This window comes from Ceratotherium simum, chromosome 34, assembly GCF_057802395.1.
Source record: "Ceratotherium simum simum isolate JZ-2026a chromosome 34, ASM5780239v1, whole genome shotgun sequence".
NCBI classification, from domain to species: domain Eukaryota; kingdom Metazoa; phylum Chordata; class Mammalia; order Perissodactyla; family Rhinocerotidae; genus Ceratotherium; species Ceratotherium simum.
In genome coordinates, this window is record NC_141933.1 from 2,516,273 (window position 1) to 2,542,354 (window position 26,082).

General features: G+C 61.2%; 1 protein-coding gene and 1 long non-coding RNA gene across 3 annotated transcripts; one reads left to right on the forward strand and one right to left on the reverse strand.

The window, feature by feature from the left end:
- Positions 1–5,178: 5,178 nt before the first annotated feature.
- On the reverse strand, positions 5,179–8,035 carry LOC147912518 (uncharacterized). The gene is made up of 3 exons (XR_015549783.1): positions 7,895–8,035; positions 7,019–7,207; positions 5,179–6,176 (listed from the first exon to the last, which is right to left on the reverse strand). It is a non-coding gene; the product is annotated as an uncharacterized LOC147912518 (long non-coding RNA).
- Positions 8,036–15,128: 7,093 nt separating this feature from the next.
- Positions 15,129–22,300, forward strand: IGF2 (insulin like growth factor 2). 2 transcript variants are annotated; one of them, XM_004441065.3, is made up of 4 exons: positions 15,129–15,272; positions 18,012–18,174; positions 20,130–20,278; positions 20,675–22,300. In XM_004441065.3, the coding sequence occupies exons 2-4, from the start codon at positions 18,018–18,020 to the stop codon at positions 20,912–20,914; spliced, it is 546 nt and encodes a 181-aa protein (XP_004441122.1). In that variant the 5' UTR covers positions 15,129–15,272; positions 18,012–18,017; the 3' UTR covers positions 20,915–22,300. The 2 variants fall into 2 exon arrangements, with proteins under 2 accessions (XP_004441122.1, XP_004441124.1); XM_004441067.3 differs by lacking the exon at positions 15,129–15,272 and adding an exon at positions 16,102–16,168.
- Positions 22,301–26,082: the final 3,782 nt, after the last annotated feature.

A 26,082-nucleotide genomic window follows, 5' to 3' on the forward strand; every position in this document is an offset into this window, starting at 1 on the left:
GTGTCGAGCCTTGGCCAGTGCAGGGCCGGGAGCGCTTAAGTCCTTGCTCTGCTGCTCATGACTGTGTGACCTTGGGAAAGTTACTTAACATCTCTGGGCCTTGGTTTCCTCATCCGTCAAAAGGGAGCCAAGGGAGCCTCTCCTGCCTTGGTTTCGAGAGGGTCAGTGCAGTGATGTATGCAAGTGGGGGACCGTCCTGCAGCCCATTGCCGTGGTATTCAGTGGGTTCCACCCCACCACACTCTCAGATCCTTCTCCAAGAGGACAAGCCCCAGCTGGGCGGTCTCAGGCTCCCTCCTGTCCCGGGCACTGGGGCAGGTGTTGTGGAAGGTGGAGGGAGGGTCCCGACCCTGCTGCTGTGTGTGTCTCCGGCCAGTGACTTCCTCTCTCTGGGCCTTAGTGCTGCGGGGACAGCACCAGGGGCCTGGTTCTCCTCTGGGCGTCAGAGGCACGAGGAGGCTAGTGCATCTGCTGTGGCAAAGTAGCAGTCGCCATGGCTACCGGGTGTGGCCTGCGGGTGTGTGGGGGGCCTTGCCTGGAGGACCCACTCCCCACGGGAGGAGGCCCGGGGCCGCGGGCCCAAGGAATCGCACATCTTGGGATGGATGGAAAGAGAACGACGCTGGCAGAGAGCAGGGCGGGAAAGGAGTGTGCAAGGCCAAGGCACAGCTGGGGGGCCCCCTGTGCCCAAGGACCTCACGGGGGAGGGGGTTTTGCAGCCTTTTGAAAGCCAGCCTGCACGCCAAGGAAACCCGGGGGGTCTCGCTGTCCCCAGACTCGGATCATCTCCGTGGCCCCTCTTACCTGTGGGGAATGAAGGGCCCCTCGCAGGCAGGCGACCCCGGACCAGCCAGGGCCTGTTGCTGAGCTACCAGCCATCTAGGCTGCATTTCCGTGTGACCTCAGGAAGGAAGGAATGTTCTAGTGCCAGCTGTTAAGGGAGCCAGGGGCAAATACACCTTCATATCAGGAGAATATAATAGTGAACGTTTATTAGCACTTTCTCTGTGCCAGACCCTGCTCTACGGGCTCCCGTGCACAAGCACACGGACCTGCGAAGTCAGAGGGACATGGAGAACCGGGGTGAAGTGACCTGGGTTCGTCGGCAGAGCTGGGATCGGAGCCGGGTCAGCCTCAGGTCCCTCCTGCCCGCCCTTCCCACCAGTCTGAACACACAGCTGTGTGAGCCATACAGCAGGGCCCCCCGGCCCGGCCTGGCAGGGCCCTCGCGCTCTGGTCTTGTGCTGCTCAGGGCAGACTCACCCTAGCCATCAGGGTGCCCGCACAGAGGCAGCTCGGCCGTACGGTACCCCATGTTGCAAGGCTCTCAGGACAAAGCCTGCTGCGTCCAGGGTGGAGGGTCCGTATTCCTTCCTCCTCTTCTCTCAGTGTGAAGGTTGGGTAAAGCGGCCCGGGGGCGATCTATCCCAATGGCAATATTGATTTACGGGAAAGCCGGCACTTCTCTGAGGGGCCACGAGGTGTCAGGCTCAGGCCAGATTTGGAAAACCCTGCTGTGGAGCAGGCACCGAAGGCAAGATTTGGCCTGCCCTGTTCATCTCAGGGACCCTTCCTGAGGATGAGGGTCCCAACGTTCTGCCTGGAGCCTCTCAGTAATATATCTGATACAAATATAAGACAGTTCTTTCTAGTTCTCAGAACACACGGATGCGTCAGGAAGGCCTCCCAGGTTTAACCTGTGGCTTGAGGCATCCACCTTGCCACATCCCTGAGGTCGGATAGTCCCCAGAGGGAGGAATTCTCTTAGGCCTCCCTCCACCATTTATTCTGTAATGCCAGGATGGGGGCAGATAAGAGCTTCAGATCCAACTGCAAAGGTGCAGAGCCCTCTGCACTTTTTGTTTTGTACCCCAACACTGCAGGGGGCCTCCCCCTGTAGGGAGAAACGTTGTTGCCTTGCCCCCCAGCCCTCTCCCCAGTGTGCCCAGAAACCGCAGCCCCTGAGACCTTTGTGCAGTGTCGTTGTAATTCCAGAAGTGGCCACCAGGTGTCAGCATGAGGCCACTTAAGCAGCCAAGCGGAGGAAACATGGCGCTGGGGATTTCTGGGGGTACACCAATTCTCTCTTGCACAAATGATGACCCCACCAGAACCCCTAGATGGGACGATCCTCTCCAAGGCATAAGAGATAGCGGGGTAATGAGATTTTTGTTATGAGGTGCCCCTCACCCCTGCACCCCAATTTTGTCCCTTTTGTGTTTCCTCCTGCTACCCTGTATCCCCTATAGGCTTGTGTCCCCCCCACAGAAAGTAAATGGAATGCAGTGCTGCAGGTCACAGCCCTCATACCCTCAATGTCTCTATTTCCCCATGGGCCCTCCCCACCCTGACCCCTATTCCCTGCTTCCTTCCCTTGCTTGAACTCTCTGGGTTCCAACATTCCGATGGAATAAAAAACCCTGCATTGGATTGAGCTCCTAATGGGCCGGGCCAGAAATGAGAATCCAGATCAGAGCAGAGCTCAGATTCAAGACACAGTTTTGGGGGTGGGAGGCTCCACATTTCCAGGAGTCTGATCTGTGGGTTTGAAAAGCTGCTTCCTTTTCAGCCCCTTAGCTGCCCACCTTCTCGATTTGGGGACTCCCACAATGGGTCACTCGTGGAACCCCCTCATCTGGCCTGGGGTCAGCCCTTCACCCTCCCTAGCTCCACCTGTGGCTTGGGAAGGCCTGGCAGCAGCTCCTGCAACATCCAGGCATCTTGTGGCAGACACCAGGGGGCAGCACAGACCACAAAGCCTCAGAGGCGCAGAGCCCTATGCAGAGCCAGAGCCAGCACGAGCAAGTGGCTGCTGCACCCCAAGAATTGTGGGCTGCTTCACAAAGCCTCCCCTTATGTGCCCCAGCCCTGACTCAGGGCCTTTAGCATCCCTCCTCACCCAAGAGCCCAGTGAGGGGCCCTACCCTTCTCCCGCAGGTTGGTGTAGCTCTGGGGCATCTGCATCCTGTTTGGGACCACCCCCACCAGATTCCAGTCCCCCTCAAGTCTGACTCTCTTCCCCACTGAAAGCCCCATTCTCCCCACCAGATGCCCTATTCCTCCAGCTAAGGAAGGGAGTTCAGGCAAGGGCTTGAAAGACAAAGGGAGGGGGAGAACTAAATCCCAGCACAGGCTGGTGAGCTGGGTAAGGCAAACTCACAGGGGTGCAGGGGCACAGGGAGGGTGGAGACTGGTGGTCTTCTGGGAAGGGCACGTGTCTGTGCCTCTTAGTGAGTCCTTGTTCTGCCTCCTGCTCTCCCTGCAGGCTCAGGGAAGAGGTTTAAATGCCCTGTTAGATGTAGTCGAATTGGTGGCACATCTCTCTGGGACCTCCCCCGGCTGCTGACAGCTCTGAGTCTGTGTCTTAACGGGATTTCAGCCAGGCTCCAAAGGCTGTGTACCGGTCACCCCACTCAAGAGTGTGTGTGAGCAGGATGCTGCCTGCCACATACTGTGCATCCTGTGTGCCTCGCACCACATGGCGTGGCGGGTCATATCAGATGTGTCTGGTGACGGGAGGACTCTCGGATGAGTCCTCTGCCTCTGGAAGAAGGAAGGACAAGGCCACATTATGCTGCAGCTGCACTGGGAGCACTTGAACAAAGATTTTTTCTGATCACTCTCGAACCCTGCTTCTTCCCCCCGCGCCCCCCATTTTACCCGTGCCACGCCCGCCTGCATTCCAGGGTGTCAAGTGACCGCCACGTGTCAATCCAGCGAACCCCTGCCCACGCCCCACCCCCTCCACACAGCCCCACCTCTCAGATAGCAGGGAGTGCTTCCGGCTTATGCCCACGCCCACAAACGCCTTTCGCCCGGTCAGGGGTGGGCCAAATCTCCGCCCCCTAATGCGGCATGCCCTGGCGTGCGAAGGTGTCACAGCCAGCGGCCCCAGCACCGCTGAGTTGATGCAAAGCTACCCAAATTTGGAGGGGCTTGAGGAAAGGCATGGAGGGGATGAGGAAGTGAGGGGCAAAGCTATAATCTCAGCTGGCATTTGAGCTGCTGCCGTGCTCAGCAGTGGAGAGGCTCGCCCACTTCTAGGGGCCATTATCATGCAGACTCTAAAAGTGCCCCTCGCCATCTCTCCAGCCTCAGCCTCGTCCCCCTCCTCCTCCACATCAACCCAGCTGGAGGGTCTGGGCACCACAGCCAGAGCACCCCCGGCTTTGGCGGCGACTGCTAATATTGGAACTACCAGTGGATCATCGGCCGGGCAGTTTCGGCAGAGATCCTTGGGCACCAGTGACTCCCTGGTCCTCTTTATCCACTGCCCAGGGGCTGCGGGGACTGCACAGTGACTAGAGTACAGGTAACTGGGCTTCCCTCCCTCATGCTGCACCCTCCGAGTGTGTGAGAAAAGCTGCATTCTGAGTCTTCAGGTGTGGGTAAGCTGGGGGCTTGGGGCAGTGAACAGGATCCTGGTTTCTGCAGGAGAGGAAGAACCTCTGCCACCCAGGGGCCAGGCACGCTCCTTAAGAGCAGCCTCAGCTTTGGAGGGGGCAGGAAGGGCAGGTGGGGAGGGGATTCCTCAACAGGGCTGCACAGAGCCACAGAGGCTTTTGCAAGGAAAATAGATTTTCCTTCACTAATGCACCAGGCAACATGGGAGGGGAGGGGGTGGAGGGCAGGGCTGTTCTCAGCAGGAGTGCACAGCTGTCTTTGCAAATGCAAAAGGCAGGGATTTTCTCTGTGAGAAGTTTCCTCTTGCTGCATCCCCCCCCCCCAATCCCAGCCAAAGACAAACAGGAGACTGCAGAAGGGCCAGGGGCCCAATATTTTGGAGCAATGTTTTTTTTATACCATTTAAAAAGTAAAGGTTCCCTCTCTCCCCACTCCCTACACTTCCCAACCACCACCAAAGAATCCCAAGTAACTGGAAAGGAGAGTGAGGAGAAGGATGACGAAGGGGCAATGCCCCTTGACAACCCACACCAGGATTTAAAGAGAAAAGCTTCTCTCCTCCCGACAGTGGGCCCAGTTCTCCTCATGCCCCTCCCAGCCTCCCCTGCCCACACACCCGGGCGCCAGGGCAAGAACAGTTTCTTCGGGAGTGCGTTATCTCGTGCCTGGTTTCTCTCCCCTCCCCCCGGGGTCCCAGTCTCCTTCATTGCCCAGTGTGTGGGGAGGGGGTTCACTTCCCCAGAGAAGCCCTGTCCCCCACCCCACCCTCAGCTGCCTTCCCAGTGCAGAGCTGTGACTCTGGTTTGTACCTGGCTCTTCCTTGCTTCCATCCAAGGTGGGCATGTTGGGGAGCAGAGGGGAGGATTTGTATATTGTGTGCTGTGGCCCCCAAGGCAGGCCATTTGTGCTCACAGCCACCCCCTATGCCCAGGCAGAAGTCCACCCCAGCCAGGAAGGGGATGGCCAGTCCAACAGAGGGTCTTCTGCTTCTCTGTGGGCACCTTTTCAGGCTTGGCTGCTGGGAGCCCAGCTCTGGGTGAGCTGTGGGCCACTTCCTTCCCTTGTGCTTCGAAACAGGGAGAGCTAGGCAGCCAGGGGGACAGAACAGGGAGCTGCTGCCCAAACCCTGACGAGGCGACCCAGAGGCCTCCCCACCGAACAGCCAGGGGAGAGGGAGGTGACCGGGGCTCTGGCTTGGGGGGATTTGCTCTAAGAGATCATCTTAGGAACACCTTTGTCTTCTTCCCCAGGGGCCGAAGAGTCGCCGCTGAGCTGGTGGACGAGGAGGTGGTGGATCCTAGCCCCCAGCCCCAGGGCCCCAGATCCTGTCCAGCTCAGCCTGCCCCCCAGCCGGAGCAGGAGCAGGCCAGAGTGACCCCAGAGCGACCCTGAGGTGAGCTGCTGTGGCCTGTGGCCCAGCCCATCCCCATGCACTCAGAACTGAGGCCAGCAGCCAGCCCCAGCCCCAGCCCCATAGAGGTGAGTGTCTCTGGGCCCCAGGGCAGGACCGAGGTGTCCACTGGTACAGCTCTCCATGTATCAGGCTCTGTACAAGGGCCTGATGTCCTTCGGTGCTCGGAGTCCCCCAGGCAGTTTTAGTTCAGTCCTCCTTCTCGGCTCAGAGAGGCTGGGGGTGTATTCAGAGTCACACAGCTGGTATCTGGGATTCGGGTGGTTGGCTCCAGGGGCCTCTCTCCCTGGGGGCTCAGGTGTGGGCAGAGCAGGCCTCCTGCAGTCTGGCAGGCATGGAGGAGGTCCTCCGGAGGGAGCTCCTGGTAGAAGAAGGCCGGAAGTGGGGAAGGGAAGCAGGCCCGGGGAGAAGGCAGGGGGTCAAGGCGAAGGAGGAGGAACGAAAGAGCAGGAGGAAGTGGAAACACTCCTGAGTTGGGGAGGCATCAGGAGACCCCAGGAGAGCTGGGCTCAGCTGTAAGGCCCGGTCCTCCCTGCCCTGGGCTGCTGGCTGTGGGGCCTCATATCAGTGGCTTGACTTCTCAGTGTCCCCATTTGTCAAAGGGGGTGACCATCGCAGCCCTCCTGGCTGCTCAGAACCGTGGAGAGCAAGTGCGGTAATGAGCACAGGATGGGAGAGGCTTTCTGAGCACTGTGGAGGGCCTTACAAGTGTCTGTCATGATTCCATTGTGTTCGGAGGCCGGGGGGGCTTCCTGTGTGTGAGTGTTGGGGGACTAGAAAGGCCCCGGGGCCAGAGCCGCCTTGGACACTTCTGTGGGACACTTCTGGAGCACACTCCGTGGTGGTGGCCGCAGGGTTCACTGAGCAGGTACTTGGGTGGGGGCACGGGCTGGGGTGTCCCGGAGGGTGCTCGCTCCAGGGTCTCGGGGAGCTTTGGAGGTGGGGATGGGGCGAGTCTGTGTCCTTGCACTTGATCCCAAAGCAACACAGGCCACCCTTCAGGGCCTGCAGGGAGGGACCCAGCAGGTGACCCCCTTCCAGGCCAGTTTGCCCACCCTAGAGAGAAGCCAAGAACGTCCTTTTAAAGGTGTCTTTAGTTCAGACACTACATAAAATACTAGTAAGGCAGTGGTGTCCCCTCCGTCCTTCCCGTGCATGGGCTCAGACCCCTCTCCTGGCACCCCCAGCAGGACCCCTACGTACTTTTGGCTTTTGGTTTTTTCATCAGTGGCTTGTGATGCCTTGTGCCTTGGGTGGACCATGCCTGGGGTCTTGGCGGTTCCGGTGGGGGCCTCTATCCCTTGCTTCCCTTGCTTTCAGCCGGGGCTGTTGCCGTGCGGGTGCGTCCCTCCGGGAGCTGAGCGCACGGTCTGAGCCTCCACTTCAGGCGCCCTGCGGGGGGTGAGGGAAGGGCACTCAGGGGACCCTCGGAGAAGGAGCGGGTTTGTGAAATGCTGGGCTTGGTCCCAGGGAGGGGGGAGCGGCCAGCTTGGAGCCAGAGCCGGGGGAGGAAACCGGGGAAGGAGAAAGGCCGACTGCGGGGTGGGCTGGGCGGGAGCGAGGGGAGCCCAGCAAGGCAAGAGAGAGCTCGGAGCCGCAGGCCTGGGGCGTGGGGGGCGAGGCTCGCCGGGGTGAGTCCGAATCTTTGGGGGAGTGATTATTCTCTTTGGAATATGGGTTTGTGATCCAGAGGAGAGGCCACACGGCCACCGTGCTGGAGCAGGGCAGGGGGGAGGGCGGCGTGTGGGGCTGAGGCTTCTGCCAGCCAAGCTCTGGGCAGGAGACCCCAGCCCCACAAGATGTTCGGGTTGCTGCAGGTCCTTCTGTGGGGGCCAAAAGTCTGGGAACCCAGGCCACTAGTCCCGGCTGGGGGTGGCCAGCGCCCTTTTTGAGCCCCAGGGTGACCTGGATCTGTGCCGCCCCCCAGCCATGCCTGCCCCTTTAGCCACACTTTTGATTAAATAAGGTGAGGGTTCAGCGGCAGCCCCATGGGGGGAGGGGGGATAGAGCATGTGTGGCCCCCTCCCCCTCGCCCTGATGGCTTAGCCTGGCACCCCAAGGTGGCCTCCGCCCTCCTACCTCCAAGGTCCAGGCGTGCACGTCTCCAAGCACCAAGGCAGAGGCTTCTCTAGAACAGGCGCCTGTGGGGGCAGAAAGCTGGGGAGGGGTCCCCTAATGTGCCACTGGTGAGATAGCCCCTCAGGCACCCCCAGCACCCCCACTCTGAAATGGGGCTCTCTCCCTGGCGTCCCACCCACCCCCAGCCTGGGAGGCAGGCCTGGAGGAGAGTGGAGGGCCAGAGCAGGGCCACAGGGAGCCGGCGTCTGTCTGTCTGTCCGTCCTTGAGCACAGGCCCTCCTCGAGGATTTGAAATCTGCTCTGGGCTCCCAGGGACCCGGGGTCTGGCAGACAGGCACTTTTCATGCTCCCCACCCCAAAATCTACAAGTCGCTTTGCAGGGAGTGGGGAGCAACTTCAACACACCCGAGGCTTCTCTGCTGGAGGCTCCCTCCTGGCCCTCCCTCCTATCAGCACACCCGCACAGGCTTCACACCCGCATGGGCCCCGAGACTGCAGAAGGCTGGTGGAGAGGGGAAGGGGGCAGTGATGGGGGGGAGACAGGCCAGATGTTCTTGGAATGGGACACGGGGTGATTGATGCAGACTGGAATTTGAAAGGGGAACATTCCCCACGTGCCTTGGGCTCTGAGTGGAAATGGGCTGTTTTTCATGGAGGGGGGCGGGCTCCCTGTCTTGCCAAGCTAGTGTGAAAGGGCTGCCTCAGCCCTGCTGGGTCCCCACACCTGTCCAATGACATTAACCCCTGCCTTCCCAGAGCACCAGGCTTTGAGCTGCCCCCCCTTCTAGCTGGGATCCCTCTGTGGGGTAGCAGTGGGGACAAGTAATACTGACTGTACTGGCCCCAGGATCCCCACCATTCCGCTGCCCCCCAGCAGCACCTCTTCTCTGGCAGCCCCTCCCCACCCCACAGATGCCCCTAGGGTGGCTGTCCCTGACCCCGGCCATTGCCCAATTCCGACGGGGTGACCCTGTTCCTGCCAGCAGCACCTTTGTTCTGCATCGGGTCCAATACTCGCTTTTAAAGAACTGGACTTTCCCAGCGGGGTAGGGCTGCTTGGGTGAAAATTCCCTTAGAGAAAATGAAAGGAGACCCCAGGCGCCCCGCCACCGTGCAGTCCTGTCCCCCATCTCTCCCCCCCGTTTTCTCCTCTTCTTCCACATTTCCTCTTCTCTCTCGAATTACCATAAGAAAATTGGTTTCGCCCTGTTTTGCGGACTGGGTAAGGCCCGAACGGCGCTCGCGGAGTGCCCGGGCACGCGGGGGTGCACGCCGGGGGTGCTCCCGGGCCCCCCAGCCGAGCCGGGGACGAGCCTGCCCGCGGCGGCCGCCCGGTCGCGGCTTCGCCTAGGCTCGCAGCGCGGGAGCGCGTGGGGCGCGGCGGCGGCGGGGAGCCCGCGGGCCTCCTGGGAGGCGGCCGAGCGGGGAGCCGGGAGCCCTGGCAGCGCCCGGGGAGCAGCGCCCTGTCGCTCCCTCGCTGCTCTCGGGTTTCTCCCTTCAACCTCGACGCCCGCTCGGCCGGGCTTCCGCCACAGAAGCGCTCTCTGTGGCGAGAAGGCAAAAGAAAGAGAAGCAATATTCCACCCGGGCGCGCGCCCTAGGGAGCCCTGTGCTACCTGCCCGCGCCCTCGCCCCGCAGCCGCCGCCACGCGGACCGCACTCGCGTCCCCCTGGGAGGGCGCCACCGCGCGGCTCGAGTCCCCAGACGCGGTGGATCTCCAGCTGCGCGTTGCTTCCCTGGCCAGCCCCGGGAGCTTGGCCTCTCAATGTAGCCCTCCATTTCCAGGGTCCCAACCCACGGAGGCACTTCCTTGCTCCCCGCAAACGCGGAGATTATTTTTTCTGGGATCCTTGCTCCCAGGTCCTCCAAATACATTCAGCGTTTCTCCATGTCGCAAGAGTTTTATTGGACATTACTTTCCGGGGACCTCCGAACACATCAAGCCCGCACTGGCTTCCCTAGATTTACATTAGTGCCCTGGGTCCCCACCTGGCATTTTCTCCCAGGCTCTGACAGTTTTACATACCCCTCTCCAGGCCCCACAGATTTACTCACTGCCAAACCAGATCCCCTAAAATTTAAACATTAACTCTGGGTCTTAGTCATGCTGACCAGTTTACCTGGCTCGCCAGAACGTGGAAGGTGTTTTTCTGGCACTTAGGTATCGTTCCCCAAACAAGCGGACGTGAACTATTGTGTCCCCATAACTTTGGACACTACACGGTTTCCCAGGCTTACTGTCCCCGCTCTGGCTCCTCCACACTGCAGCCCCTGTTCCCCGATGCACCACAATTTGGGACATTATCCGCTGAGTTCCACAAATTTATTAGCCTCCACCCTGGGTTCCCTAAATGTTACACAAAGAATCCCAGGTCCCAACACACTAAGCAATTTCCCCGGAACCCTCAGAGTTTGAACGCTGCTTCCTACGCCTGCACTAACGTTCAGGCTTTACACGCGAAGCACACCAAGCCCTTTTCCGAATGGTTAAGAATCTGCGTTCTGATTTCCTGAGTTCCACAAAATTGAGAGGATGATTCCTGATCCCCGGAATTCATTAAGCAATTCTTTTTGTGGGCTACGAAGACTAGGGGCATTAATTTCTGGGGCTCTCCCAGTTTCCTGGCCACTGATCAGGTTCCTTAACATTTCGACACTGTTCCTCAGGCCCGGAAGCACGCCGAGCAATAGGATGAGTTGCGCTCGGTCGTGACCGGGGGTTGTGCGGGGTCCCCTAAATCTTGCACGGTCTCGCAGGTCCCCTTGGGTCACACCACACACAAAACAAACCCTTGCTCAGAGCCTGTATCTTGTTATGTCAGGCTCTATTGACTGTCCCCAGTCCCCAAATATCCTGAACATTTTCTCTGCATTATAACGTTTTGAACATTAAAAAATTCCCTGGGTCCCACTAGCTTAGCAACAAGAATCCAGGTTTTTTAAAATTCAGACCCTGGTCCCAAATCCCAGGACAACACTGGACTCTAGTCCTGATCCTCTATTACAGGACATGTGAGGCTCTCAAATATTAGGCATTGCCTTCCAGGCCCCCCAAACACATTCAGTATTACCCCTGGGTTACAGAAAGGCACTGATTTCCTGGGCTCCAAAGCATCCTGTGCAGTCACTGAGTCACCCCCAAATTTTAGCAAGATTTCCTGGGTGTCCCACACACTGCAAACGCCCTGCAGATCACAGATTTTGAACACTGATTCTCCAGGCCCCACAACCTAGGAACTCTTAATCCTTTTCCCCTAAAACTTATTGACCCTCAACTCTTCCTGAGGACTCTGAGCAACTTCCCTGGAGCCCCAGCTTCAAAAAATTATTTTCCTGGGGCCTCCAAATTGAGGTGCCATCTTCCAGACCTTCAAAACAAATTGAGATTTTTTTCCTCCACAAAACAATTGAGCTTTTTTCGGACACTGATTTACGTATTGCCTGACTTTATGACCCTGGCCCGGAGTCCCTCTAAATGTAGGCAACTTTCCATCGGCCCCCCAAATGAAAAATGTGCAGGAACCGAAAAATATCACTGGGGCCTAGAAGGCCCAGGCATTATAGAACTGTGTCCCACAAGCTTCCTCAATACTAACCAGGGTTCCTGAAATTTAGATATACACCTCCACTGGACAATTTGCTTGGATTCCCCCTAACCTGAGCCATGCTTTACTAGAGCTCCCCGAATGCCGACAGTGCCCAGGAAAACAGGATTTTTTTTTCCTGTTCACCAAAAATAAACTAATTGAAATTAGCTGAAAAATTAAGATACAAAAAGACATCGATTTTCTGCATTCCCCAAATGTACTCAACACACTTTGGCTTCCGCCAAATTTAGAGGGTGTTTTTTGAGTCTCTAAAGGACACTGAGAATTTTCGCTGAAGCCGCGACAATCACGGAAGTTACTTTGGGCGCTGCAAGCGTCCATCCACTCACTTGCATTTCTAAATTGTGGAAATTAATCTCTCCTTTTGTCCACCACATGGAGAATTTGCCTAGATCCTCGAAATGTGCCCGTGGTTTTTCTTCCCCAACTTTTAGACAATGTGCCTCTTGGGTCCCCCCAAGTTTCACGTTGAGAATTTCCCTTGACTCACCCAAAAGCCCACCTCTCCACAAATTCATCTGGGATTTCGCCCATGCTTACTGACCAAGATGCTGGGTTCCCCACTTTTTAGACTCGGATCCCTTGTTCCGCAATTGCACGGAGCAATTTCCCCTGATCCCCCAAACTTGGACTCTCCTTCTGGAGTCTCAAATTTAGTCATTAATCGCAGTTCCCCACATCCATGGAGCCTCCCCTGGGCGCCCTACTTCGGGACACTCGTTTCCCGGGCCTGAGAATCACGCAGAGCTCTGACTTGCGTTCCCCCCTATCTGGGCGTCGTTTCCGGCCCCGCAGGCCGCCCTCTGCAGCGTCCCCAATCCGGCGCACAGCAGTACTGGTTTCGGGCCTCTCTACGTCTCCTACGAAGACCCCGGAGCTCCTTGGATTTGGGAAACTTCTCTCTGTGTTCCCCACACACACTTGGTCCGGCAGCGTGTCCGCCAGGACGTGGGCAGTGCTTCTCCCGCGTCCAGGAAAACGACTGGGCATTGCCCCCAGTTTCCCCCAAATTTGGGCATTGTCCCTGGGTCTTCCAACCGACTGGGCGTTGCCCCGGGACATTGGGGACTGCCCCCGGGGTAGCTCACCTTCAGCAGCGTCCATCTCCCGCTGCAGAGCGCTCCCTCGCTGCTTCAGCTCCTAGTGCGCCCGCGGACGCAGCCTCCAGCCTCCAGCCTTGCGGTGAGCTCCCCGCAGCCTCCGCGGCCCCGGCCCATCTCCCCGCCTGCACCCGCCGCCGTCCTGCCGGGGCTGGCACTCGCCTCGGGCGGCCGCCGGGGAGCCCGGCGCGGGGCGCGGGAGCCCTCTGAGGGCTTGCCGCTCGGCGGCTGCGCTCGCTGGGGCCGAGCGCCCCGAAACCGGCGCGCTTTCGTTAGCTCTTTGCAAAGATCACAATCGTGGGGAAAGCGCCTTGGCGGCCCCGAAGAGGGGCGGGCAGGGCGCTGGGTCGGAGGGACGCCGAGGAGAGGCGCACTTCGTTCGGGCGGCGCGGCGGAGCGCAGCGCGGAGCCACTAGCCCGCCGGGCAGAGGACTCCGGGAGGCGCGCGCGGAGCGCGGGTGCAGTGATTGATGGCGGAGCGAGGGGGCGAGTCGGGCGCCGGCTTCCGCCGGCGGCGGCCCCTTCCCCTCGGAGAGGTTCTGTGGGGAGGGCGGGGCGCAGGGGCGCAGGGGCTTGTGCGTGGTTTTGACTTGGTAAAAATCACTTCTTACATTGTCCAAACTCTCCAGGAGATAGTTTCCCCAGATCCCCAAATTATCGTGGTGGCCCCCGGGGCTGAGTCCAAGTCTACGCAAGTCCAACGCACTGAGGACGGGGTAACCATTATCCGGATATTTTGGGTGGGCACCAAAGGCGAGCTGCTTAGACGCACCCCAGTGAGCTCTGTAATGCAGGTAGGATTTGAGCGATGTTTCCCGCCCTCCTCTTCTCTCCTTGGGCAGGCGCAGCCTAGGCAGGCCCCATGCCCTGGCCCAGATTGGGGCCTGGGCCGGCCCCACGTATCACACCTGGCGGCCGCCGCGGCTACTCGTCGGCTCCCGCGCGGCACCGGGGGGCGCTCGGGCTCCGGCTGCAGCTCGAGGCGCTGCGCCTGCTGGGGCAGGTGGCGGCTGCGCGACCTGCCCGCCCGACTTCCCCCTCCCCTGCAGCTCCCAGTGAGATTCGGGGACCCCCAACCCGGCGCCGAGCCACCTGCGCCCGCACTGCAACGGGGCACCCCCGCCTCTTAGCCCGATGGCGGGAAGCGGGGACCCTCGCCACCGCTAGGGCCTGGGACACTGACCACCCAGCTGGCCCCGCACCCCCGCGGAGGAGCGCAGGGATTCCTGGCACCCCGGAACCCAAGAGGGGGCCCCCAAATACTTTAGAACGGCTATTTAGAATTTTTTTAGCATTCTGCCGCTCCCTGCCCCCAATCCAATCTCGCCCCCGCGCACCCCACGGCCCCTCCCCGACCGCCGCCCCCCGGGGCCCCCAAGCCCGCGCCCCCGCTTCGGCTCGAGTTGCGGGGGCGGTCCGGGGGCGGAGCGAGGGCCCCGCGGGCGCCCATTGGCGCGGGCGCACGGCCAGTGGGGCCCGAGCGGGCGCCGCGCCGCGGGGTGGCGCGGCTATAAGAGCCGGGCGTTGGCGCCCGAAGTTCGCCTGCTCTCCGGCGGAGCTGCGTGAGGCCAGGCAGGCCCCAGGCCCCCCCTTCCGGCCGCCCCCGCCTCCTGGCCCACGCCCGCCAGCGCTCGGCCCGCCAGCGCCTCCACCGGGCTGGCGGCCCCGCGTCGACGCCGTCCGCCAAGAAGCTGCTGACTCCCGTCTCGGGCGCCGTCGGCGGGGCCGCGCTCCGCCGGCCTGCGGATCCCCCGCCGCCTCCTCCTTCATCTACCTCAACGCCCGTCCCGCTTCGCCCGAGGAGGCGGTCCCCCCCGCAGGCAGTCCGGCTCGCAGGCCGCCGGCGTTGTCATCCCCCCGCGCTCCCCCCCAGCCCTCCCCGGCGGGCGGCCTGGCCGCTCCCCTCCTCGCTGCGTCCCGAGCGGCCCGGCGCCGCCACCGCTGCCCCCCCGAGGCCCGGGCTCGCGACGGCCGAGGGCTCCGTCGGCCCAAACCGAGCTGGGCGCCCGCGGCCCGGGTGACGCCTCCGCTCCGCCCCCCTCCGCACCTTCCCCGGCCCCCGACGTCGCGCCCTTCCCTCGCTTCTCTTTGCTCCCCTCTCCCCTCTCCGGCCTCTGGTCCCGGCCCCGCTCTTTCTTCCGCAGCCTTCCCTTGGCTCCCTCCCGCCCCCCCCAGCTCCTTGCCTCCGACTCCCTCCCCCTCCACGCCCGCCCTCTCGCCTTCGCCGTCCCGAAGTGGATTAATTATACGCTTTCTGTTTCTCTCTGCGCTGCTCTCTCCCGCTGTGCGCCTGCCCGCCTCTCGCTGTCCTCTCTCCCTCTCGCCCTCTCTTCGGCCCCCCCTTCTCACGTTCTCTCTGTCTCTCTTACTATCTCTGCCCCCCTCTATCCTCGATACAACAGCTGACCTCATTCCCCGATACCCTTTCCCCCCCTAAAAGTACAACATCTGGCCCGCCCCAGCCCGCAGACAGCCCGTCCTCCCCAGACAATCAGACGAGATTCCCCCCCAAAACAAGCCATCCCCCCGTTCTGCCCCGTCGCGCATTCGGCCCCCGCGACTCGGCCAGAGCGGCGCTGGCAGAGGAGTGTCCGGCAGGAGGGCCAACGCCCGCTGTTCGGTTTGCGATACGCAGCAGGGAGGTGGGCGGCGGCTGCGCCGGCTTCCAGGTAAGCGGCGTGCGGGCGGCCGGGCGGAGGGCGTGGGGGGCTGGGGGTCCGGCTCCCCGATGCGAACCCCGGGGTCTCCCCTGCGCCGCGGAGGGGGGTGGGGGCTTCGGAAATGCCGAGGGAGGTGTGAGCTGTCTGCAAAGGCGACTTCCTGGTCGGTTTGTGGGTGCAGGGGGGTGTTGCTGAGAGTTTGTGATTTGTGCTGTGCTGAGGGCGGGGGGGCTCTCCCCCCGGGAGGTGGGTAATGAAGAGGGCAGCTACTCTCGGAAACCCACCCTGGTATGTTGACTCCGTGCCAGCAAGACTGGGAGAGGAAAACTGGGTGGGCGGGGCCAGGATGGAGCGAGGGGGGCCCAGTTGGCAAGAGAGTCGTGCCAGACGCCACATTTGCAATGCACCCCCCAGGCCCTGTTTCCCGTCCCCAACATTTCCAACTCGGAATCTGGGGAGAGGGGCTGGTCCGAGGCTCAGAAGGGCAGGAGTGTGCAGCCCAGAGAGGACCTGCCCCTGCCCAGTGGGCGGATGGAAGTGTCCAGACAGGGAGGTGGAAGGCAGCCCCCCCTCAACCCCCCCTCAAGGCCCTGTGTCGAGATGGTCTGGGGGTGCAGGATGAGCCCCCCTCATGGTACTGTGCTAAGGGATGGTCCAGGACTAGCGCTTGGGGGTGCAGGAGAGAAGGGACTGGCTGGAAGGAGGGAGGGGGCGGGAGCAAAGGGGGCGGGGGGAGTGGTCAGCAGGGAGAGGGGTGGGGGGTAGGGTGGAGCCGGGGCTGGGAGGAGCCGGCTCAGACATAAAAGCTGAGGCACTGACCAGGCTGCAGACTGGACATTAGCTTCTCCCGTGAGGCGGCTTCTGGTTCTCTCTTCCAACCCAGCGAGACTCCTGTCCAGCTGCAGGTAACCTGGGCTGTTGAGCGAGGACCCTCAACAGCCCTCCTGCTCCAGCCTGCTCGGCTGCAATGCCTCTGACCCTGGCCCCTCGGTCCCTCCTCTCTGCCTCTGCCTCCTTCTCCCCTGCCCTCCCTCCTTGGCGGGCCTGCTCACCTGCGGGCACCCCAGCGTGCCTCTCATCCAGTCTTCTGCTCTCTGGACGGGACCCCACACCGGAGCGGCGGGAGTTGCAGAAGGATGGGGCTGCGGCTTGGACGGCGCCAAGTTGCTAGCTGGGCAGATTTGTTCCTAGAATTGGAAGTGGGCGGCAGAGGGGCAGCAGGGAGACGCTGGGGTCCAGTGCAGGGCAGGAGGAGGTGAGGAGTGAGGTGGCACTTCGGACCCTCCTGAGGAGCTGGCACGGCTCTTTAGTGAGCTTAACCGAAGTTGTGCCTCTTCTCAGCCGCCATCTCCTACACGAATTATTGCGTGAAAAATCTTCTGGGCCAAGTGTGCAGCCTCCTGGCTCCAACATGGGAAGGGGCGTGCTGCCTGGTGCACCCGTGCCCACCAGGTGCAGAGCCTGGGAGGGACACATCTGGGCAGCCTGCCCAGCCCCTTGCTCGGGTAGCATCAGGGTGCCAATGGGCTCAGAGGCACTGGGCTGTGACTGTCCCCCCAGAAGGGGCTTGTACCTGGGCCTGCGGAGGGCGGACTGGGGCTGCCTGCCTGCAGGGCTTCCGCCCTCTGGAGGGGGCAGTGGCGGCTTGCTGCATCTAAAGAGAAGCTGAGGGCCCTCCCAAGCCCCGCACCTCTTAAGGGACCTGGTTAACCCTGGCCCCAGGCCTGCAGCCACATGGCCTTTGCAGGGGATGTGTCCTAGGATGTGCTTCTCCCTCCAGATTGGGCTCTGGACACTAAGGGGCCTGGTGTCCGGCCTCCAGGTGGCCTGACCTGTTCTCTCCAACTCCCAAGGTGGAATTTGGTACCTCAAAACAGGAAGAGGTCTGATGGTCCCCAGAGGACTTTGAGGTCTTTGGCCCTGGGTGATGAGATGTGAGGCCTGGAAAGGAGGCTTTTGGCGTTTCTCCATGTTTTGGGGTACCCAGGGCAGACTGGAGTTGGGGACTGGGTGGTTCAGGAGAACAAGGGCTCTGGGGTGTGGCTGACACCGCTGCACTGACCATCGGATCTTTGACCTGAGCTTTGCCTAGCCACAGACTGTGTGGTGGAAAAGGCAGTGCGGGAGCAAGAGAGGGTGGGACTAGCCAGCAGGACCCCCCTGCTGCTTTGGGGGGGGGCCGGTCCTCCTGGCCCCCCTGCTCAGCTGGTCCTCGGGGGTGCACATGCTCGGTGGTGGGGTGGGGCTCTCTGCCATCTTGGCTGGTGCTAGGAGACCCAGGAGTGGCCACTGCCCTGTGCTGGCCCTGCCCCGTGACATCATAGGATGGAGGCCAGGTCCAGTGTCCAGCTCTGGGTGTGGCTGAGCCCCTGAAATGCTGACGGTGGGGCCGGTCACCCCATGTGAAATTCCTGACCGTCACTTAGTGCCGGTTAAAGATGGGCTCCACACGTCCCTTCTCTCTCCGGCTATTCTGCACCCACCTTGGCGGTGAAAGCCCACGGTATTTCTATAATTAAAGTGATACCGTGAAGGGGAAAGCCATACTTTAGAACCGTAGCAGCCTTTTGTCCGGAGATGGCTGTGCTCAGTGTCCCTGAGGAGAGCTGGTCCTCGTCCCTTTGCTGGGCCGGCGTCTCGGGGAGACCCTGGCTGGGCGGGCAGCGGGAGAGGCCTCTGGGCCCGGACTTGGCCCCGGGGTGCCGGGCAGGGCGGGTGGGGCTCACGGCCTCCTCTCTCTGCCCACAGATACCAATGGGGATCCCAGTGCGGAAGTCGATGCTCGTGCTGCTCGCCTTCTTGGCTTTCGCCTCGTGCTGCACTGCTGCTTACCGCCCCAGTGAGACTCTGTGTGGCGGGGAGCTGGTGGACACCCTCCAGTTTGTCTGTGGGGACCGCGGCTTTTACTTCAGTAAGTAGCTCAGTGCTCGGCGCGGCAGGGAGTGGGGTGGGTACATAGCAGGTGCTCAATAAATACTGGAGTTCTCCTCATCCCTCCTCAGACTCCTATGTAGAGCCTCCAGGATACTTTGAGAGTGCAGTGGGGTCCTGCAGTCCACATTTACGGGGCACCTGTGGTGTCCCTGGGGGTGCTCACAGCCCCTGACCTTCCTGCAGCGTGGCTCAGAGTGGGAGAGGTGGTCCCTACGGGGGGCGAGACCATAGCAGGCGCCCGGGGGGTGCAGGACAGGGCTTCCAGATGGGGTGACCCAAGCCCCAGCAGAGGCAGTCTGTGCCCTCTTTGCTCCTCCCTGACCTGCCCGCGGGCAGGGCTGTGGGCACTGATTTCCCTGCACATTTGGGTGGTGCCTGATGTCTTGACAGTGGGCACGTCTTCATGGGTTATGGGATTTAGAATTGGGTAAAATGCATTGAAAACCAATAAAAACAAAATGCATTGTCGCTGGTGGGTGTGAGCGTGCAGGCCCCACGTGCTCGCAGGCGCTCAGCTCCCCCTGGGCTACAGGAGAAGAGCTGACCCCTGCCATTGCAGTGTCGTCAGTGTCACTGGGGCTGGGGTCTGTGAGCCCTAGGGCCGAGTGAGGTCCACCCTGCAGGGTGGGCCACGGTGTGGGGCGCTGGCCCTAGCACGCTTTGGCTGGTCCTCACGCTTCTCTCTCGTTTCTATCCTGGGCTGGCCAGCTGAGCGCACTGTCGGGTTTTTCCCGAGACCTCTGCTTCCGCTGCGCCTGTGCCCTGTGTCACAGGGCAGGACCCCCAGTGGGAGGTGATCTCTCCCGCAGGGGCATGGGCCCTTGCCTCACCTCCCAGCAAGCTGGGCCTCAGTTTGCCTATCTGTAGGATGGGGCAGGGCGATCCTGGAGAGTGTCCATCTGGATGATGGGAGGAATTGGGGAGCAGGCCCAGCCTGACCCCGAAGGTGGAGTGTGCGTGCTCCCTCCAGGCTCAGCCACCTCCATTCCATTGCTGGGGCAAGCCGGCAAGAGCCATAAAGGTCAAACCTGGCCCCACACTCCCCACCGGCTTCCTCCTCTGCAGCCTCTACTTGCCCACCTTGTGAAATGGGCCCACAAACGCCAGCCTTGGCATTTCAGAGCTTCTCTTTGAAAAGCATTCCTACTTCTCCATACTTCTGAAGCCCCTGCCCGCCCTGGCCTCGCCTGTGCCCCCTCTCTCGCCTGCCTCGTTTGGGGGCAGGAAGTGGCACTGCAGGGTGGGGTGCCGGCCAGCCCTTGCCCGGGGAGTGGCTTCCCTGAGAGGAGGACTGGGCCGGGCCCCACCCTGGGACCCTGTAAGGGAACCCCTTACCAGGGGCTCCTCTCCCCGCCATGGCGCCTGCCCTCGGCCCCTCAGTGAAGCCGGGCGGGTCCCTGCAGCTGAGCCTTGGAGCCTGCAGTGGAGGAGCAGGGGAGGACGGGAGGGGAGGAGGGCGTGGTTTCTTGCAGGTCCTCACTCCTCTCCTCCCGTCTTCTTCTTCTTCCTCTCATTCCTCCTGTCTCGGCGGCTCGAGGGCTGTGGCCGCCCAGGCTCCTGGTTGGTTCAGGGACGGCACTTGTGTCCCCGCCCGGCCTTCAGGACAGGACTCTGTGGTCCCGTAACGTGGGGGCCGGACCCCTCGCAGGGCAGCGTGGCGCCGGGAGGCCGTGCCCATTTCAGATACGAGGAGGGAGGCGCCAGGAGGCCAGGGGGTGGTCCCGGAGCATCCTTACCCCCCATTTTCACTTCTCTCCTTTCTGGGGCACCCCTACTGCCCGGCTCTCGCTTCCCTCCTGCACTCCACGCCGCGCGGCTAGGTGGCCGAGTGTCCCTTGGGCCTGTCCTCAGGGCGGGCGGCCCTCTGCCTTCCCTGGGCGCCCCCGCCCCGGTGCTGACGTGCCGCTCTCCTCCCTCCTGTGGGACTTCCAGGCAGGCCCGCGAGCCGCATGAACCGCCGCAGCCGTGGCATCGTGGAAGAGTGCTGTTTCCGCAGCTGCGACCTGGCCCTCCTGGAGACCTACTGTGCCACCCCCGCCAAGTCCGAGAGGGACGTGTCGACCCCTCCGACCGTGCTTCCGGTAAGAGGCCACCCCGCCTCAGTGGGGCCAGCCCCCAGCTCCGGGCCCAGCGGGATGGCCTGGCCACTGCCAGGGAAACCGAGGTCTCAGGGGACCCTGCCCTCTCTCCGGAGCCCCTCGGGGCTATCACCTCTGAGCCGGGCGACCAGGGCACAGCCGGTGCCTTGGCTTGAAGGGCAGCTAAAGAGTGATTGACGTGTTTGTCACATGTACCCCCACTGTGGGTGCTGGGCAGAGGCTGGGCGAGTTATTGCTCTATTATCTGGTAGCTGGCACCAGGAAAGGTTTAGGAACGAGCCCCCGCCAGGTCACCGAGAGGTGCACGCGGCAGGGTGGGCGGTTTAGGGGCAGGGGCTGGAGAGCCAGGCACCACCTGACGGGCTTTTCCCCTTTCAGGACGACTTCCCCAGATACCCCGTGGTCAAGCTCTTCCAGTACAACGCCTGGAAGCAGTCCACCCAGCGCCTGCGCAGGGGCCTGCCTGCCCTCCTGCGTACCCGTCGGGGTCGCCTGCTCGCCAAGGAGCTCGAGGCGTTCAGAGAGGTCCAGCGCCAACGTCCCCTGATCGCCGTGCCCACCGAGGACCCCGCTCCCCACGGGGCCGCCTTTGTCGAGGTGTCCAGCAATCTGCAGTGAGCCAAATTGTTGTAATTCTGCGAAATGGCACCGTCCACCTTGTGCCCTCCTCTTGACCAGGGCCCTTACCACCGGGCCAGCCTCTGAAATCTCTCTGTACCATCCCCCTGAGCGGGCTTCCCCCCCAGCCCCCCCTGTCCCAACCTCCTCATGTCAGGCTCTTCCCTTCGGCCCCCTCCATCGGGCTGAGGGAATCATAGCACCATCTTCCAAAACGTACAAAACCGATTGGCTTTAAATATCCCCCCAAAATTATCCCCCCAGAATTATCTCCAAATTACACAACAAAAAATTGAAACCATGAGACCCCCTAAATCACATACACACACACACACACCAGCCCCCTTAAAACTAATTGGCTTTTTAAAAACACCAAAAAAACTAATTAGCTTAAAAAAAAAAACTAAAAAAATCAATTGGCTGAAAAAATACTAAAAAGGATTGGAAAAATAAAAGAATTCGGCGCCCCCCCCTTCCTTCTCTTCCTTTGTAGACCTCGAGTCAAATTGGCCGTGGGCTCGAGTCCTTGACCATCCGAGAGAGTGGAAGGGACCCCAAAATTTGCAGGTAGGCGTGTCTTGCTTCTCAGCCATCTCCCTTCTAGTGCAAAACTCTTGATTGGCACCTTTATTGTGATTGGCAGTGGGAACAGCAGAGACCCAAGCCTGTTCTTCGCTCTATCTCCTGTCACCGAAAGTCACCAGAGGGGAGTGAGCGAGGGGGACCCAATGAGACCAAAGGAAGGGAGCATGGAACATGGAAACCGAAATTCGTGCAAACAGAATTTAATTGGCCCAAACCCCCACACACTCGAACATCCATCCTCCAAAAACCCACATACCCCAAAATCTTACATCTCAACCCCCATCCTAAAAAGCACACACATCACATGCATCCCTGCACACACACACAGGCACACACACACGCAGATGGATGACAATGAGAGACACTGAAGTCCCTGACGCGCATGCAGATCAGACCGTGCTCCATCCCAAATTCTTTCAGCTGTCCCGCGTGAGGTTTTCATGTCCTGTGCTCCCTTCCCATCCCCTGGGATGCGCCCGAGAGTGGCAGGGGTGTGTCCCAGGCCCAGGCAGGCGGTTCCATATTTCCGAGATGAGGGAGGTGCCCCCTCTGTCTTGGCGCCTGTCCCCACGGTCCCCCGCAGTGTGAGCCCGTGCCCCCAGACCCCAGCAACATCAGTGCACCCTTCCATCGTGTGGAGCGAGGAACAGGTTTGGCCAGACTGGAGATGGCTGTAGCAAGCAAGGTGTGCCCTCCCAGGTAGCCTGACCCCCTGGGTGTGCTCCTGCGAGAAAGATCTGGGGATCCCCCCCGAGCACACCCAGGGATGGGGAGTGTGGGAAGTCTGGCGGTTTGGAGGGGCGGGTGGGGGGCAGTGGGGGCTGGGTGGGGGGAACGCTCTGGGGGAGCAGTCCAGTGAGGTTTTGGAGAGAAAAATCAGGAGGAGAGAGATTTGCAGAATTACGGGTAGAAATCAGGAATCCAAATTGACGTCAATTGATCTATTACCCCCCTTTAATTGGTTTCTCCTGGGGCTATTTTTCCTTTTTTTTTTTTTTGTTTTTTTTTTTGATCCCTCCTTAGCTTTTCATGCGCTCACACAACAAATTAAACTAACTCCCACCCCACGTAACGGGGAGCAGTGACGACACGCGGCCGACCATCCCCCACCTCCGTGGTGGGCGCCGTGCATCCTGCTCTCTGCCATTTATCGTCCTCAATTTGATTTTGGTTTTTATTCTGTCCCTGTTGCTTGGGTTGAGTTGAGAGTGGAGCCTCTGTGGGGGCGCTGGCCACTGCGCCCCACAGAGAAGTCAGAGGGGAATGGAGACGGCCGCTGCCTGGCCTGGCTTCCGGGGACGGTGGCTGGTCCCCGGAGGTCCTGAGGGGCGGAGGAGGGGTGGGGCGGCAGTTCCTCAGGTGTCAGGAAGGTGCTCGGTGGCCACCAGGATGGGGCCCCCGGCTGGCCTGAGGCCGGCCGGGGGGGAAGGGACTGCAGATGTGTGAGTAGAGGGACTCCATCGGGCTGGAGCAGGTGGCCGCCTTCCGCGCACTTGGGGAGCCCTTCCCCACCCCTCGGTGACACCTTGCCCGCCTCCTCAGCACCCCGTCTTGTCCCCAGGAGGCTCGGAGCTCTGTGGGGCCTCTTGGGGGCCAGGCGGGGTGAGGTCGGGCAGTAGGGGAGGTCAGGAGGGTGCGAGCCTTCCAGAGCAAGCGAGCTGCAAGTTAGTCCATCCACTGGGATCGCTTGGGCCCCCAGGCCAGTGGGTCTGGCGATACCGAACCAGCCACACCTCGGTGCCTAGGGCTGCGGCAGGGATCCGGGCGGCTGGGAGGTTTACCTCACCCCCACTTCTGCCCCCAGCGCAGCCCCCCTGCATGGCAGTCCGACTAGCAGTCTAGAGGCCCGAGGCTTGTGGGCCCTGGCGACGGGGCTGGCATGACCCTGGGGGCGGTCCATGCCAGCCCACCCGCGACACAGAGGGTCCCTCGGCAAGCGCCCGGAGAATGGGCCATTCGGACCATTGGACAGAAGCTCAAAGAGGCAAATTGTTGTAATTGGAGAACCACAGATTGGCCTGAGATCCAAAAAGACTTCGAGGCGCCCCAAAGTGTCTGCCCATTTGGCCGGACGCCCATCCCACCAGTGTTATTTTCTGCCTCGCCCGGGATGGGTGCTCCGGGGGCGTCTGCCGATGCTCCTCTGTGTCCCCCAGTGAGCAGCTCTCCGTGGGTCATTGCCATCCTGACCCGGGCCCCCGTCTGACCTCCCGAGCCTTTGATTGTGGCTGTCCATCTTGTCTCTTCCCCGAGTCCCCCCCCCCCAAACTGTCTTCAGCGGGACCCCCTCTTGGGTCCCTCCCTGTGCCACCACCTGAAGACCCCCACGTGCTGAACACCGCATGTCACCTTGCCCGCTGTTCCAGTCCATCTCGCAGCGGCCCGTGTTCGCCTCGGCTCAGCCCCTTTAACATGCTGGTACTTCTGGCAAAGTCCATCGCTTGGGTTTTGTCTTTAACTTTTAACGCTCGCAATCCCAATAAAGCATTCAAATTTATTTTGTTCTGAGTCCTGTGCTCTTTTACTTGGGTACTGGCTGGAAGGAGGGAGGGAGGGAAGGTCTGAACCCTGGGGAAGGGGCTGGGTAGGTGGGAGGGAGGGAGGGAAGACCCTGGGGGTGTGGAGGCCCCCCGGTCCCCCTGACAGCATACATAATGAAATGAGAACAGCCCGAAACCCCACATGCGCTTAGCCCTGACAGTGGCCACTCGTGGGGAGCCAGGGGCCCTGGGACAATCTCAGACACCACATCCTTGAAGAGAGTGCCATGGGGTGGGAGGGGCCCCGTGGGGGTGCTTTTTCAGGGGCCTACTGATGAGGAGTAAAATGCCCTCGCTGCCAACCCCAGGGAACTCTCCCAGCCTCTGGGGGCTCAGGATCCCAGGTTCTGGAACGTTCCAGAAGCTGCAGCTGTTGCTGGAGATGGGGACTCGTCGCCTGCATGCTCCCCTGCACACGCAGTTTCCCTCCCCGCAAGACTGAGGCCGCAGCAGACATCACTGGAAGCCCCCGTCTCCCGCTTAACCCTGCACCACTCGCCCAGACCACTCTGGCCTCTGGCCTTTAGGGTCCCTGAGCTCGTCACAAGGCGGGTAAGGCTGGCATCCAAGATGCTCGAGGTCTGGCCTGGACTTCTCCCCATCTCCACCCTCCCCCAAGCCCTCAGTCAGCAGGTGTGCCCACTGTGGGGAGAGGGGCAGGTGGGGGAAGGGCTGAGGAAGCGGGGCTGCGCCTGGGGTCCAGGCAGCGTTCAGTCGGGGCCCAGAGCTCTCAGGCCACTGCCGGGATTGGGGGAAGGCCTTGCACCCCAAGTCCACCCACTCTTTCCATCTCTGGTATTTCTCGCTGGCCTGGTGCTGGGCTTTGACTGTCTCAGAGCCAGTCCTCTGGGGTCTGCAGTGGTGTCCACACAGGTGGTCGCACTGTCCACGCTCACTGAGAACTAATCTAAGCAGGGAGCCCGGGGGGCTGCCTGGAGGAGGTGGGCTCAGCCTCCAAAGATGAGAACGGCTGGGAAGGCGGGGAAGAGACTGTTGGGTGGGGGCACTGTGTCCGTCTTGGGACAGCCAGGAGCCTGACAGAAGTGAGGCTAGGAGCAGAGGACCAGGCCCTGGCAGTACTGGATCCCCTGAAATGAGCTGCTGAGACACTTCCAGGGGGTGGGGGTGTGGGCCCAACTCGGGCCCTCTGCCCAGCCCCACCTACCTGAGACCAGGTTGGAGCTTGTCTCCCACCAGCCCCACGCAGGACCTGCCCGGTGTCCCCTCCCCAACCTTTAGGGACACTGGGCTCAGAGTCCCTCTCCCAGCTCTGGGCAACCCATGTCCTCTCCAGCCTCAACCCCCTGCCCCACCCAGGGCCTCCCCTCGCAGCCTCCTCCCCCACACCCTTGCCTGCACCCTGCCTTCCCCAAGACCCCCACGACCTCCCTGACCACTCAGCAGCCCAGGGCACAGCCAGGCCCCCCAGCTTTCCTGGGTTATCCCCGAACCGTCCTCCTGCCACGCTGCTTGGCCCAGCCATCCAGGAGCTCTGGGACTGCCCAGCCCCACTTTCCTGCCCCTCCCCCTGCTCTGCAAACTCTCAACTCATCTCTGGGGCTCCATCATTCATTCATTCATTCATTCACTCACACAGGTGGATGAGCACACACGCTCAGTGTCATGGAGGGAAACGTTGGGGTGCTCTTTTAAGCAGATGGGCCTCACGGAGAAAGTGGGGTTTGGGTGCAGGACTGAAGGAGGTGAGGGAGGTGTGGGGGTCTCCCGGAAGCAGGGAAGAAGCAGGTCCCTGGAGCTGGGGTGGGGATGGGGAGGGGCTGTAGCAGGGAGGGCGGGGGGGCCATGTGGGAGATGAGGTGAGAGGTGATGGGGGCTACACAGGTCATTGTCATTCATTCAACAAACATTTACAGTGTCCTACAGTAGCGGGCTGAATGGAGGCCCCCAAAGACATGTCCACATCCTCACCCCTGGGCCCTGTGAATGTGCCCCTATTGGGAAAAAGTGTCTTTGCAGATGTGATTAAGTGAAGGATCTCGAGATGAGGTCATCTTGGATTTAGGGGGGGCCCAAATCCAGCGA

Bases quoted from the DNA above. Each gene is read 5' to 3' on its own strand.
- IGF2 (XM_004441065.3), top strand. From the start codon at position 18,018: ATGGGGATCCCAGTGCGGAAGTCGATGCTCGTGCTGCTCGCCTTCTTG. The intron at 18,175-20,129 runs GTAAGTAGCTCA...TGGGACTTCCAG, and splicing joins GGACCGCGGCTTTTACTTCA to GCAGGCCCGCGAGCCGCATG. The intron at 20,279-20,674 runs GTAAGAGGCCAC...TTCCCCTTTCAG, and splicing joins CCCCTCCGACCGTGCTTCCG to GACGACTTCCCCAGATACCC.